Source organism: Coffea arabica, chromosome 8e, assembly GCF_036785885.1.
Source record: "Coffea arabica cultivar ET-39 chromosome 8e, Coffea Arabica ET-39 HiFi, whole genome shotgun sequence".
In the NCBI taxonomy this organism is placed as follows: Eukaryota; Viridiplantae; Streptophyta; class Magnoliopsida; order Gentianales; family Rubiaceae; genus Coffea; species Coffea arabica.
The window spans coordinates 27,462,227-27,478,415 of NC_092324.1; the positions used below are offsets into that span (position 1 = coordinate 27,462,227).

The 16,189-nt window shown below is 30.0% G+C and overlaps 1 protein-coding gene across 1 annotated transcript; it reads left to right on the plus strand.

Annotated features, from left to right (window-relative positions):
• Positions 1 to 1,872: 1,872 nt before the first annotated feature.
• Positions 1,873 to 14,272, plus strand: LOC113704595 (U-box domain-containing protein 35-like). Its single transcript, XM_027226482.1, has 10 exons — positions 1,873 to 2,047; positions 3,713 to 3,825; positions 4,448 to 4,569; positions 6,671 to 6,828; positions 6,984 to 7,059; positions 7,202 to 7,493; positions 11,265 to 11,366; positions 11,439 to 11,867; positions 12,510 to 13,265; positions 14,198 to 14,272. Exons 1-10 carry the CDS (start codon positions 1,873 to 1,875, stop codon positions 14,270 to 14,272), a joined length of 2,298 nt encoding a protein of 765 aa, XP_027082283.1.
• Positions 14,273 to 16,189: the final 1,917 nt, after the last annotated feature.

The following is a 16,189-nucleotide window of genomic DNA, read 5'->3' on the forward strand; positions in this document are numbered from 1 at the left end:
CCACATGTCGAAAATAGATGTTACTCTTTGTGATATTACATCTTAAGTTGTTGGTAAATCTTTTCACATGTCACATGACTTTAGAGTAATCAATTCTGTAGCAGATTCTTTAGCATCTAATGCTAACTCAACCCAATAATCTTTTGTATTTGACTCTTAACTTTACTAAATCTATAAAGGGTTTTCTTAGATTGGATAAAATATAAGTTTATATATTCAATTTCCATATATTTCTTAGGAGATCAGGTCTAATGTCCCACTCCTTGTATTTCTTTATTTTTCCTAGATTTAATTACTCTATAAGATTCTATATCCACTTACACCAATACAAGATGGTCTTCTATTACCTAAAAAGAATTCAAATACTAAATCACTTCAAATTTTTTGAAAGCTATTATGAATCAGATAGGAGTAAATCAAATATACACTGAAAGTTTAAACACTATAATCATTAGATCCGTGACATATGTGCAAAAGTTGGATCTTAAATTTAAATTTTGCATAGTTATTATCCATCCAATACTGATAGTGTGTATACTGCCGGTGCAAGAAAGATTAATCCATTAGATAAGAGTAATCTACAAGAAAGAAAGTGCTATAGAGTTATTATATATTAGTTGAATATTCTTTAACATTTTATATTCTAAGTTTATAAGACTAGTTCTCTAATCCTACAAAAGTTCATAAGAGTAAATCTTTTTTCTAAACTTATGAATAGTTTAGACTTAGTACTTTCAATGATTATCTATTTGAGTTTATTATGGTAATTTTTCTATAATGCCCAATTAGTGAGAAAATGTGTTAAATAAATGCCTGTTTGACCAAGTGTTATTCACTTTTCTTATTTTCTTCACTAATCATTTAGTAAACTTTTCATTTTAATATTGTTGTAATCAAATGGACGTGCTATCATGTCTATAAAACTAAACTTTCATGTGTTGATAATCCTAGTGTTGTCCTAGTAAATGTTATCTTTTTTTATAAGATAATGTTATCTTTCTTACAACCATATGCATTTCAAATAATGATTTTCCAATCATACATGATATTGTGTGGGTAATTCTAGTAAATAAAATTTAATGTTGCTATTAATCGTATCTTAAAACATATTTTGTATCTTAATTTAGAATCAAATTCATTACTTTTCACTCATTTCATAATTGCAATATTATATCAAATTTTTTTGGGGTTTATTGTCCCTATGTACCTTCTTTATCCTTTTTTTAGACTTGTTCCCGAGAAAACTTTAGTATCCACATTAAAAGTGAAAAAGTTTAACATGATAAGAAATCGGGGATTCGTTTTAGATTTCTAAGAGATGAACTTAAATATGGTACCATGCTACAATCAGTATGAAATTTTAATAAAATGGATGAATTTATTTTCATTTGTTTCTCTCTCATCCTAATAGCATAGCTATTGTTTTGTGGCCATGTTGTTCTTATTTGATTTATTTTATCCATTTTGGAAAGCAAAAGGCAAATTATCATTATAGCCAAATCCTACAAAAATATCCGTGTCTATCTGACCAATTCATTTGCATGACCCTAGTCTCGATTTAGAATAACTGAAATGTCTTGAATCCGCTAAACATGGAACTCCCCAAACATCACGGAGTGGAGATATAGCCACAAAGACTCTACATTAAATAAATCTAAGAATAGAAATTTTTCCTTTTCATTTTTTTATTCTATTTTTCCTAAAAAAAATGAAGCAAGATTATAAGTTTAGTTAAGAGAAAATAGAACAGAAATGACAAAAATTTTGGTTGGAATTGAGTGACAAGAAAAATAACATGAACAAGAAGGATGGAAGAATGATGGGTATTGCATGTTCAGTTGATAGTTGACAAGAATTCGTCATATAGAGAAGATGCATCCTATGAATAAATTGATAGCTGTGGCAATAGACAAGGATAGAGGAAGCCAAAATGCTCTGAAATGGACTGTTGATAATCTTCTTGTGAGAGGCCAAACCATTCTTCTAGTTCATGTCAAAGCAAAGCTGCATGGGTCCTCCTTCTCTTCCTCATCTGTTGCTCTTCCAAGTAATTACTCTTTCTTCAGAATAATTGTAATATACTAATATCTCTTAGTTTTGTTTTTCTTGTTTGATATCAACTAGAACATTTTTTAGTTATATACACACCAATAAAATTATGATTTTTAATATAATCGATGCCAAGAAGGTGAATTTGAGTATTAGCGTAGCATTATGATAAAATCTTCTACATACATGTCACAAACTATTTGCGAATCAAAATCAAGTTAATTTTAGGTACAAATTCATATAAAGATGTGGCTTTGTTTTGGTGAAAATCTTACGAAAATGATTCACAAAATTTTACAGGTTTCGAATTCTTTTACTTCGTATAAGAAATACTTGCTAATGAAGGTCACTTTTGGAGCCTTTCAACTTGAGAAGTGTCTAACCAAAGTTATAATATTCTTAAACAAGGATGGAGTTTTCAAATTATGCTACTACCATTACACAAGTGAGAAAATATGAATTTTTTTCAAAGAGTGTGATTCGTACTAAACACTTTAGAAGCTTTCTCACGCTGAATTGATTGCATTCACTTGAAACCAAATTGGGAGAGAAAAAGAAATATTGTAAGCAGATCCTATGCCACTTTAAAGCCAAATCTTGCACTAAGTAATGGTGACAATTCATCAAAAATTTGAAGCAATTTACAATATACACAAAAGTTTTTTTGAAAACACTTTGTCTAAAATTGAAGTATATATACTTGGACAAATTCAGCAAATGCTCCTATTGCATATGAATAATCATGTTTCAAAATATACTTTCCATCACCAATATCCTAGCTAATGATTGCACAGCCTAATCTCTAGAATTAATCATTTTTCTTTCAAAATCATTACTTTTAATTAGTTACCAATTATTTTGCATACTGATGTTAGAGAAACAAATATTTTTTTTATTTTCATACATTTCATAAGAAGCACATTTTTTATATTTTAAAAATTTAGTCACTCACCCTAGGTAACAAAATATGTTTTTTAATCAATTGGACCATCAACCTACCATTTATAATTTTAAAAATACAAAGCGATCAAGTAGTTATGATGTTTGTAGAAATTGCGACAGGATTTCATATTTCATTCTTTCAGATTTTATTGTTAAATTTGCATTACTGTCAAGTATGGTTCTTTGTAGAGACAGCTAAAACACTTTTTTCCAAAATCATTTTATTGTTTTTTTGGTTAAAGGAGAGAATTTCTATTTTGCCAAATAATTAAAAAGAAAGAATAAAAAGATGAAAGGTAAGTTCATTGAAAATAGAAAGGAGTTGAGAGATAGAATCACACAACTTTTTTCACCAAAAACTCAATTAAGCAAAACTTAAGAACTAGATAAAGATAAATATAAACACGTAACCTTTCTCTAATTTCAACTAAAGATTATTATCTGTATTAGGAGTTATTAAAATATTTTGAAGGAAACGAATTGTTTTTTCAATTTGTCGAAAGGTAGTGATGTCTATTGAGTATAATAAAAAAATTGCTCTTCATAATGTTACTATTTAATGTACTTTTAGAACATTTTAACCATCACAAATAACCAATGAAAATATATTTGTATCCCATAGTATTATAAATATTGTTTATGCAGTGCTTTAATATACTTTTTTTGTTTTTTCTGTAACTCAATCAAGAATTGTTGTTATCTTGTTCCTAATGTGATGCAGGACCAAACCAAGTTACTAATAGTAGCGATGAATATGGCATGTATGGTAGAGATTATGATGTAGAAACAAAAGATATTTTTCTTCCTTTTCGTGTTTTCTGTACACGCAAAGATGTAAGTCTTTCATCTCTTTTTATAATAATTTTATTTATGCTTGATTTTTTTGAGCCACTATTTACTTTAAAAAAAGAAATTTTCTACTTTTTTTGAAAATTTGAATACAATTTGAGTTTGTGAACAATTATTTTCTTTTGCAAAAGAAAGAAAAAGTACTAGTAACTATGGAAAACTCATACAGAAAACTTGATTTTGCACCTAAATTTCAAGCGGACTATAATTTTTGCTATAACTCATCTTTGTATTATTTATCATGTAATTTTATGTAAATTTAGGTTACACACTTAATGTTTATAGATTCATATCTAAGTATTGGACTAGAGAAGTCATAGTTACAAAAACAATAAAAATTAAATAATTCTTCAAACTTGAATAGAAAATTAAATAAGAAATAGGTCAACTTCCCTTAGCTTGAAGCACCAATAATTATTAAGTAACTCTTTATGCTTGGATCTTGTAGCAAACTTAGGTTTTGAAACTAAAAGAGTTTAAGTACAATGCAGCTACAAAATAAACTTCAAATATTTTACATCAATGATCATACGGCTATAATGTTTATTTATGAATAATTGCAATAAAGTTGTATGACTATTGTGTGTGTTTTTAATATAACTCTCAGATACATTGTCAAGATGTCATATTAGAAGATACAGATGTAGTTAGAGCACTACTCGAATATGTAAGCAGAATAGGGGTGGATGTTTTAGTACTTGGTGCAGCAGCAAAAGGATACCTTTTCAGGTACGAATATCATTGCCATAGTTGCTACAATTAACAATGAAACTAGTAATATTTACCATGAATAAGTAGGGGCATTATTTGTTTAAAATTGTAGACTAAAGGAATAGCAAGACATAAAAAAAATAAATACATAAGTTTGAAATATCTCAAATATACTAATCCTAATTAAAGAAGTCCTAAACTTTGTAAAGATTTGACCCATCTTTAATTGTTGAAAATAAGTTTCTATAATAGTATTTGCCACGTTAAACTTAACATGACTTTGTTGGTAGGAGCATCCTTAAAGTATGGAGCATTATATTGTAATCTAAACAATAATTGCCATTTTCAAACCAATACTAAATTAGACATTTACCCTAAACTAGATTATTACTATGCCTTTGCGAACTCTCTCCATTTATTTATACTTTGGTAATAATCTATTTGTTATCCTAATTTTTAGAGTATCATTTAAGCAAACTCTTTAATTTCAGTTTATTTAGAATATAGTTTATAAGTGGATATTTCACTTTCCAATTTGATTTTATATTAAGATGGCATCTACAATATTAAACAACTTAGGTAATTATAAAATATAGTATACAATAACTCAAAATATGATTATGTGGTACTAACAAGAGGTTCATTATAAGTAGTTTGATATATGGTGATACTTTTGACAAAAAAAAGAAGAAGATATATGGTGATACTTTGTTATTAGTTGGTTGATTATGTATCTCTGTTTACTGCTAACTGGAGAATAAATATTTTCATATCTAGTGTGGTTATATATGATGGTTGTAGATACTTTTTTTCTAGGCAGTGCAATGATATTTTATTTTCAAAACTACTAAAAGTCCATCAATGTTTAGTGTTAACTATACAAAATTATTGCTTAACATGGGTCTAACTATTTAAACATAATGTGTTTTATTTTTTCTCTAGTATACATTCCTTCAGAAATATATAACAACATTAATATCATTGTCTACAAGAATGTTAATAGAGATTAATCTATTTTAGAAAATTTAAAAGTGTAGTATAGCATTGCAATTTTGAAGTATAAATCATTAAAAAGAATTTTTGGAAATGAACTTGTTTACTTTGCATCCTAATTTGATTTCAATGGCAATACTTTTATCACCTGTTTATTCCATTTTAGTAATGAAGAAAAATATGATTTTTGGTGAATTCTTGTGACTTTAAAATTTTTTTATTCAAGCTAGTCATGAAGGTAGCGAATCAAGTCCACCAAATTGACAATACAAATTCTTTTACTCTTTTTAAACAGTTTACTTGAAAATTGGGTAGATAATGGATAATTTTTACAAGAATATTTAACATATAAACTTCTCCTATAGCATATGAAGTTAAATTATGAACTTTCAGACTATCATATTAAATACATATACAATATTCTTGATGAAATCTTTTTAACTTTACATGAATCTAAACATTGATAATCTAGAAATGGTATAAAGAGATTCAAAATTTTATACTTTGACCAATTACTCTAATAACCAAATAGTACATGTTATTTAGAACATATGGCAAAATGACCTTTGTTGTTTCATTACATAAAGTGTATTTCTTGTTCCAACCTCCCTCAAAACAAAGTCTAAATCTGGAGAGAAATTAAATTAGTATATTAGATATACGGAAATATTAAAGTAAATACTTTTGATTACATAAATGTACTCATCCAACACCGAGCATGGCTAGAGGTGCAGCCCACCACAAGGTCCAAAATCCTTAAACCATATAGATCTCCACCTTCATGTTCTTCAACGAGCACAATAATGTAATGATATTAGAACAAGGATAATGACCAAGAATGTACTTTTTGTGTTTCATTCTATACTGGCCAATTAACCTAGCATATTCTTGGGAATATTAAATTAAGAATAAATCCAGATTTATTCTCGTATGACCTCTTCATAATTGGTCTTAGTTTAGATTGCCAAATTCGAAAAATTTGTTGCTTTGGAAACTTTTTTTTCTTGATGATGAAGCGGTTTAATGTGATAAATTTTTATAATCCTAAAAATGAAATGTCGTTTCCAATTAGATTATAGAATATGAAACACTAATTTCGTATTTTAATATCATTATGACATAGAAGATTTAAAGCAAGAGATATTCCTGCAAGTGTGTTAAAAGGAGTTCCAGATTTTTGTAGCGTATATATCATCTCTAAAGGAAAGATTGTTGCTACTCGATCTGCTTCTTGTTCTGCTCCGGTCAACCACCCACTTCGCCAGCAAATGTTGGATCAAGCAAGTAGTAGGTCAAGCACATCAGATGTACCATTACCAATCATTCACAGCTCAAGATGTCGGTTACTTTGAGACCTTTCTATTGCCTATTTGGTTTATTTTATTTGTATACTATTATTAAAATTTCCTTCTAATAATATTTTGGGATAGTTGAAACAGGTTCTCAACTCTCAAGCACAAGACAAGCATCAGAACCATCTTCACGTAATATAAAAACTGATTCTACCACAATGAAGTAAGCTAATCACATTAAGTCATTAAGTCATATTCATATATAGTATAGTGACATGTAATAGACTACTTGTGAACCTACATAAACTGTTAGAATAATTACATTTGAGCCAAAGTGGCAACTTACTTGGTTTGATTGCAAACAGGTCACCCTTCACTCATAGGAAAGGGCCCAATGGAAAACCATATGAGCTCTCATCCCCTGACACAGACATATCATTTGTTAGTTCTGGTAGGCCTAGTATTGATAATACATTTCCATCATTCGCTGATAGCATTAATAGTGGTCCAACCCCTCCTCGTATTTCGGGCTTCTCTGAAATGGAGAATCGGAGTTTCGAATCCTTGCACTTTGGTCGTAGATCAGTGGATATCATTACTTCACCAGAATTTTCATCTGTCTTTGGTGACAATGACGCATCTATGGCACAAGCAACGGTAATAGAATCTAAACTCGATATATATATATCTATATATATATATATATATACATACACACGTACATGTATGTGTGTGCACGTGCACATGTATATGTATATATAGTAATGATTCCTATATACATGTTATCATATTTTTGGGTTAGTTTCTAAAAACATCATTGAGATAATTGAATTGACAAGTATTTGTCATACTTTGCAATTGAAAGACTAATACATGGAGAAATTTACTAAGCTTTTCCATCAAATCAAACTCAATATATTAATGGCAATAATTGTGTACTAATTTAAGCATTATATAAGTTTTGATAAGTTGTGTTAAACATAACTAATTTTGAGAAGACATTTAAGCTCAAAGCTGGTATTTCTATACTTGTATTTGTTACTCATTTTAAATTAGAACTAACTTTTTCTACATTTTTTATGTCTAAAACAATGCCATACAGCCTCTCTCATTGTCTCTTTTTTTTTTTTATTTGTTTTTCCTATGTTGGTGCACCTTATTGCTTGTTCAAATGGATTCGATCAAATCCTATCAATGACAGTGGTAGAAATGTTGACCTTTTATGTAAATTAATTTTCTTCACTATTATTTGAAGAAACAGTCCACTGTATAAGGGCTTGAATTTTTATTATTTGGAGAATCAAAACATGTAAATAAAGTGCTCTATGAAACAAAAGTTTTGCATAAGTCCTCAACCCAATTTCTTTAGAATTATTTTTTAGTTTTGAAGTTTATTGTGAATTTGTAAGTCAAACTACATAAAAAAGGGAATCATGAAAAAAATGAGTTATTTTCGTTTTGGTTCTCCTTTATAGGCCAAAATGGTAATTTGATAACCATAGACTAAAAAAAAAGCCTCAATTTGGTCCCTTAAAGATTCACCAAACCTTAAATTGGTCTCTCAAACTAGAGAACATTTCAGTTTAGTCCTCTGAAGGATTAGAAAATCTCAATTTGGTTCCCCAAACTGAGGGGATTCCAATTTGGTCTCCAAATTGAGAAACTATTTCAACTTAGTCCTCTAACCCTATTTTGTAGAAATCAATAATGATTAATGAATTATGGAAGGATTCAACTGTAAAAGAAGAAAATTAATAAGGGTTGTTTTCATTGTTCTACAAAATGCTTTCGCAATTAGTTCTTTTGGTGATAAAGGTTCTCGTTTGTTGGTTTCTTATGATATTACTTCGTAGGAATTTGGGATTTTATTATTACTTGTTCGTACACTAAAGTTGGGATTAGCAGAAGAGGTATAGTGAAACCACTGGGATTAGAAAAGGTTTTTCTGGAATGGTGAAAGTAATCTTGCATAGTTTCCTTTTCTTGTGGTTTGATCTTTGCATAATTATTGAATAGCTATTAACTTTGTTTTTTTTTTTTTAATAATTTGGAGAATCATAGCAAGACTAATAAGGGTTGTTTTCATTGTTCTACAAAATGCTTTCGCAATTAGTTCTTTTGGTGATAAAGGTTCTCGTTTGTTGGTTTCTTATGATATCACTTCGCAGGAATTTGGGATTTTATTATTACGTGTTCGTACACTAAAGTTGGGATTAGCAGAAGAGGTATAGTGAAACCACTGGGATTAGAAAAGGTTTTTCTGGAATGGTGAAAGTAATCTTGCATAGTTTCCTTTTCTTGTGGTTTGATCTTTGCATAATTATTGAATAGCTATTAACTTTGTTTTTTTTTTTTTTAATAATTTGGAGAATCATAGCAAGACTTTATTAATTTGATGGACCAAATTGAGATTTTTTTTTCTGCTTTAGATGACCAATGTAGACCTTTTCATTTTCATTACAGAATTGATATCTTATGTTACTTTTTTCACCAAATTGAGATTTTATTTAAGTTTGACAAAAGAATTAAGATTTTGGTCTATTTTGGAGGATTGAAACAAAATTAATATAAAAAATTTATATATGTAGTAAAAAGTTTGAAGTTAATGGGAGTGCTTGGATTAGAAATTATCTACAAAAAAATTATTTACCTGTGTCATTAATTCATTTCCCATACTTGTTTCCTTTTAAATTTAAAGTTAGTTTCTTTTAAAATTTGTTGCAACCACCATTGGGAGGGGTCTAAGGAGTTCTCTAGTTATCGAGACTTTCTTCTAGGTATCTACATTTTGAAATACAAATTATCATATTAAATGAACTTTTCTAAATTATTTACTTTCACAATGTTAAAGTTAGTAGCACAAATAAAATAACTATATAACAAAATTTTATGCAAACAAGTACAAAACATATAAAGTACCTAGATGATCTACCTAACTTAAAATGATTTTTGAAGTAATACTTACGTGAAGTGAAAATTGAAAATTTTTGAAAGGCATGAGAAACTTCTGAATTAACTATCCACATTATGCGTGTATTGTAGAAAATCATATGCCTTCTCCAAATTATGTTGCCTAAATGGATTCATATGATTTATTTTATATATTTGAGAAGAATGCTTAATTCTTAATCTTGTTTATACATAAGAGATGAAGCAAAAAACGCCTAAACTTTTGTAGTTCATTGCAAAAGGAAACAATCAAGAGTAATTGATCTAACATGAAATATCGGATTTTTTCCCAACTATCCTTTTAGGACTTTGTGGAAAACTCAAATGAGGAAATTTGGCCTATATTTTTTGCTATATTTTCTTATTAGTGTACTCATCTACTTTACATGTTGTGTATCCATCCACTAAATCTAAAACTCTCTCTCTCTTCCTCCTATTTATGTTTTGAGAGGAATAATTGGAAATCAAATGTGGCACTTATTTTGCCAATATCAATCATGCCATTTAACTTGTACTTTATCTTCTAAAGAAATAAAATATTACATATGTGGCATTCCTGAAGCATAAAGGACTACGACTCAATGATGACATAAGATGCAGACAGTTGGTTTAATGTCTAAAAATTACTTTTCTAAACATTCGATCTATTATCCATGTTTAAATTGACAGGGAATAAGACAAATTAGTAAATCAATGTTCATGTAATTGTCTCTTGGATATTATTATCATTACCTTTTCTTTACCTTAAAAAGAACTAAAATGGCTAGTCATTTAGGTGATCCTATCTTAGCTCATATGACCTTAGGGTGAAAATGAAAAAAAGAATTAACATCTTTGCTTAGCGTTGGAATGAAAACAAAAAAAATCAAAATATTATTAAAAAAGGTAGCAAAAGTAATGAAAGAAACAAAACTATCTTTTAGATGTTGAGGGAAAATTCTTTTATTATTATAATCTCACCTTTTCTTTGTGTACACTTCTTGACAAATATTGACATTGAGTTTTCAAAACTTAGTTATTCTTTTCCATTTCTTTCTATTGCCTATCACCCTCCTTCTTGAAGAGTCTATTAAATTATCAACTAAATCCTAAAGGATTTAAAATAACTATATTCTTTGTTTTCTCCTTCCAATTACATTGAAAAAAAGGAAGCTTAGCTTAATTCTTGAAAGTCATCTAAATTTTGAAGTTATAGTGCTAAAAATTTTTAGGTCTTCTATATCATTCACCAATAGAATAGCTAAAAAAGAAAGGATATAAACATTTATTACGAGATATTGTGGTCAATGGTTTCCTTTTGTTCCATTGCATTTCTAATTTAGAAGAGAACAGAGCAGTACAACATCCATTCTGTAGATATTTCATATATTTAATTACTGTTGAAAGTTTACAAACCTGATCAGAAACTAGAGATTTAGGTTCTCATCTACTGCTCTTCTTGTAATTTTTATTAATATAACATTCTCATATTGGTAACAGGATGATATGGAAGTAGAAATGAGAAGGTTGAAGTTAGAGCTTAAGCAAACCATGGAAATGTATAGTACAGCCTGTAAAGAAGCACTCTCAGCAAAACAGAAGGCATGGAAAACTCACGGAAAAATTTTAAAACCAATAATTTTGTGCACAATCTAAAATGTTCCATATTTTTAGGCAATGGAGCTTCATCGTTGGAAAATGGAAGAACAGCAAAGACTAGAGGAGGCACGACTAGCCGAAGAAACTGCATTGGCACTTGCAGAAAAGGAAAAAACTAAGTCTGGTGTAGTTGCAGAGCATGCTGAGGCAGCCCAGAGGATTGCAGAACTTGAAACTCAAAAGAGAATCAATGCAGAAATGAAAACACTCAAAGAAATGGAGGAGAACAACAAACTATTCAATAGATTAGTACAATCAAATATTAGGTATAGAGTATATACAATAGACGAAATTGAAATTGCCACACAATATTTTGACAAGTCTCTTAAAATTGGAGAAGGAGGTTATGGACCAGTTTACAAGTGTTACTTGGACCATACTCCTGTTGCAGTCAAGGTCCTTCGCCCTGATGCTGCTCATGGAAGATCACAGTTTCAGCAAGAGGTATGTGACTCAAGTAAAAGATTATTTTTGATAAAGTCAATTTGTTGATAAATTTTCCTTTGCTATATCCCTTTGTTCTTTTCACAATCAATTTAAACTAGGATATTTTCCAAGTAAATCAATCCATTATAATCTTCATACTTTGCTTAATATATAACATGAAATTTTATGATGTTAAAATTTCCACTTTATTCATATTTCAAGCAAATAGATCGATTAAGATAGTTAAATAGTGACATGCTACACATAAATCAAAGTTATAATTTTAGCAATTGAAAAATAGTTCTTTATAGTTTGTAAATGGATAAGATTGTAGTATCATGACTGTTTAAATACTAACTATTTATTTATTATTCCCTTGATGTGACTTTTAAATATTAACATTAGAGTCAACTATTTGTACAATGTACACAAAAATTATTCAAATATTTTTGGAATCCATATTTAGAGTTAAACAATTCTGAAGTCTACATTCAAATGTAAATGATTGACCATGTTTGTTTTCACAAATCTCATAGGGAGATGGTGTTCTATTAAAATAACATATTAAACTTCCACTTTAGCTCCATATTTGAAAGGACTTATGCCATATTATTGGGACATTGTAAATCTTCAATATTGTTATTTGTTTGTTTGTTCTAGGTTGAAGTATTAAGTTGCATACGACATCCAAATATGGTGCTTCTTTTAGGAGCTTGTCCTGAATATGGTTGCTTAGTTTATGAGTACATGTCAAATGGAAGTTTAGAGGACCGATTGTTTCGAAGAGGGAACACCCCAGCACTTCCCTGGCAACATAGGTTCAGAATTGCAGCTGAAATTACTATTGGCCTTCTTTTCCTCCACCAGACCAAGCCAGAGCCATTAGTCCACCGTGATCTTAAGCCTGCCAATATCCTACTTGATCGCAACTATGTTAGTAAAATAAGTGATGTGGGTTTAGCGAGACTTGTGCCTCCATCTGTGGCAAATAGTGTCACTCAATATCGAATGACATCCACTGCCGGAACTTTCTGTTACATAGATCCTGAATATCAACAAACAGGCATGCTTGGTGTAAAATCTGATATATATTCCCTAGGGATCATATTTTTACAGATATTAACTGGAAAACCACCAATGGGTTTGACTCACCAAGTTGAGAGGGCGATTGAAAAGGGCACCTTTACTGAGATGGTAGATCCAGCTATTCCTGATTGGCCTATTGAGGAAGCTTTAAACTTGGCTAAGATAGCACTTAAGTGCTCTGAGTTAAGAAGGAAAGATAGACCAGATCTTGGCAAGGTTGTGATGCCAGAATTAGAGAGACTAAGAGCATTTGGTGAAGAAAAAATGTCCTTTTCACTTACATATAGTTCAGGTCAATCGCCCATGCAAAGCCAAGTTTCCCTATCTACGGTAAGTTTATATACACAATATTTTAATTATTTTCATGAATTCATTTATGAACTACTTATTAATGACCCAACCTGTAGAGAAAAATTTGCACGAAACACACTTGGAATTTAATGTAGTAGACAAGAATGGGATTTGATAAATGACTATCCCTATAGGAGCCAGAATTAAAAAAGCCCAATGATCATTTTGATGATAAATATATTAACTTAGTGTAAACAAAATATTAATAGTTAATTGTGTCTTTACTCTTTTTCTTCTTTGTTCCTTCTACTTCGATTTCATTTTAGGATTTCCTTCTAGCAAAAAAATTTTAACCACTTGAAGAAATAACAATAAATTAAAGCTCCGTATACATAAGAGACTTGAACATATTTGTTATCTATTTCAGTGATCGATTGCATTTCTTGACTGATCTTTTGGACAACAAATGGTAGACTAAAAATATATCTAATAACTATAGTTTGTAGCATAAAGCAAAGACTTCGGATGTAATGCCTCACATCCTACATTGATTGGATAATGTAGATTTTATTAGTGAATGATATATAAGTTAGTGAGTTACTAATCATTCCACTCAAGTATTTTTGCCAAATGGCTTAGATCAAACATTTATTTAATTACCCTTTAACCTTGGTATTACACTAGAAAATCCCGAATGAGTCTCTTATTACCTATATTCTTAGATACTCTATGGTTGTTATTTGTGATCACTATATGAGTTAGATAATTTAGGTTAAATCTTGTCTAATAGAATAAAAGGAAATTTGACTAACTCACTTCATGTAGTTTTGCTTCTACTTCATGCATGCTTATGATTTATAACAATTAGTGTCATGTTATATATATATATAAAATTTTCTCTATCCATACTTTTTTGTTCTTTCACTTAAAGAACTTTGAAAATAAATTTAACTCTTCAATGATCTCTGCAGGATGAACTGAGTTATCCACCAACTGAACAATGTAGCTTTGAAAGCTCTAAAAACCAACCATTTCAAAGTGCCTAGTTGATTGGCTAATTCTGCAAATGTAGTTTTCTTTTCTCTTTTGGATATCAAGCATACCTATATTTATTAGATCCTCAAATGTAATTTTCTTTTCTCTTTTGGATATCAAGCATACCTATATTTATTAGATCCTCATATAAAAGATACACGGTAAAGAATATGTTATGAAAGGCAATCATATTAAGCCGATTCTCATCTATTCCTTCAAGCTTCTATTTCAGTTTGATATTTAAATTTAACATATTTGTTAAATCCTTGTTATTGACTCTGTATAGGAATCTGAAACTAATTTGATGAAGCGATTTTTATAATAATTATTTGGACTACATTTCAATCTCCTCTATAGTTTGGTTGTGTCTTCTCCTACAAATTGAGTTCTAGCTAGAGTTTATTGATATAACCAAATATAGGTGGCTTTTTGGTTAGCTGTATACATATTAGGGACTTATAAGTATCTCTATTTAGAAGACTTCAACATGTTTGTTTTCCAAGAATGTATTGATCACCAAAAAATACAAAACGAATATCAAAACTTTTTTCACTAGTATGCAAGCAACTAATTCATCTTAAAGCTTTCAAGCCTTGAATCTAGATAAAAATTTGCAAGAATAAACCTTTCTAGTTGCAACATTAGGCCACTTTAAATCAATTAACCTTAAATTTTTTTGTATAAACTCATATAAAAGTCCATTTTATTTAAGAATAATTTCACTTTGCATCCCTAATTGATTCCCACATCCTCAATTTCAATTTTGAATCCATTATAGCCTATATTTTTTGTGACGACCCCACCTCCCCCAGGGCATACCCAGGGTTTGGTGGACTGCCTGCCCAACTCTCATCAGGACTCACTATATTCGCTCCATTCAAGCCTCCAAAATAACATTTGCATTCTACAATTCAATCAAAATTCAAACTTAATTACTACCCAAAAGCAAAACGTAAGGTACACCACCAAATATCAATATACAATATGTTTGTCAAAAATACATGTGCAAGAGGATCATTACACGCTAGTTCAAGCTTATCTGCTCCGGATCTCAACTCCTGTAAGGAAAACAAACTAATGGGATGAGTTAGAAGCCCAGTGAGGTTCCCAAACAAGCATTCTAGCAGTTAAATCATAGACATATTATATTTAACAACAACCATTCAAGGAAAACATTTGGAGCATTTAAGTAATAATAGCACACTCAGTAAAATGATACGTGCTCACTTGGAGCCATTCATTCAGTCATTCATTCAATCATTCTCCGTCCATCTCTTCCTTATAACTTCCAACATTTGAAAACAAAAAACTCCCACAATGATCATTTCATTTAGTCAGTCATTCATTTCAGTCATTGCATCGCATTCACTGGCCAGTACTCCACCCGACTTCGGGGTCATACTCGAGTATACCAAAACAGTGGCCCAGAGTCACTAGCCTCCTGACCGAGTCCGCTTCTGGCTTGAGTCGACTGGCAACGAAGGGCAAGGGCCTAATTCAACCAATGCAATTCAGTACACATAGCTTACATTCATGCACAAGTAATATTTAATCATTTGATCAATGAAAAATCACATTCACTTAGGTCGAGTGCGATAAAGTACACACTCGTCCATTGAAAATCTATTTAACAATCATTAGAAAGCATTTAACATTCAAACAATCATTCAAAAATATTCAACATAGCCATTTATTGCACAAACATGCAAGGAACACTCACCAATGAATCACAATCGTTTCACTTCAAACCCCTAATTCATCCTCTTGGATATGCTCAATTCCTATGATCATATAATATATCAAGAATCTAACCACTTGAGGCACACATAAATGACAAAATGTAAGTTTCAAAACTTTAATTAGAAAACAAAATAATTTGCAGGGTTAACTCTCATATCGCTTATCAAAAGTGCCACGGTTTCTTGTTC

Coding starts and splice junctions, on each gene's coding strand:
- LOC113704595 (XM_027226482.1), top strand. CDS start 1,873: ATGCATCCTATGAATAAATTGATAGCTGTGGCAATAGACAAGGATAGA. Junction 4,570..6,670: donor GCAAAAGGATACCTTTTCAG/GTACGAATATCA, acceptor ATGACATAGAAG/ATTTAAAGCAAGAGATATTC. Junction 7,494..11,264: donor CATCTATGGCACAAGCAACG/GTAATAGAATCT, acceptor TATTGGTAACAG/GATGATATGGAAGTAGAAAT.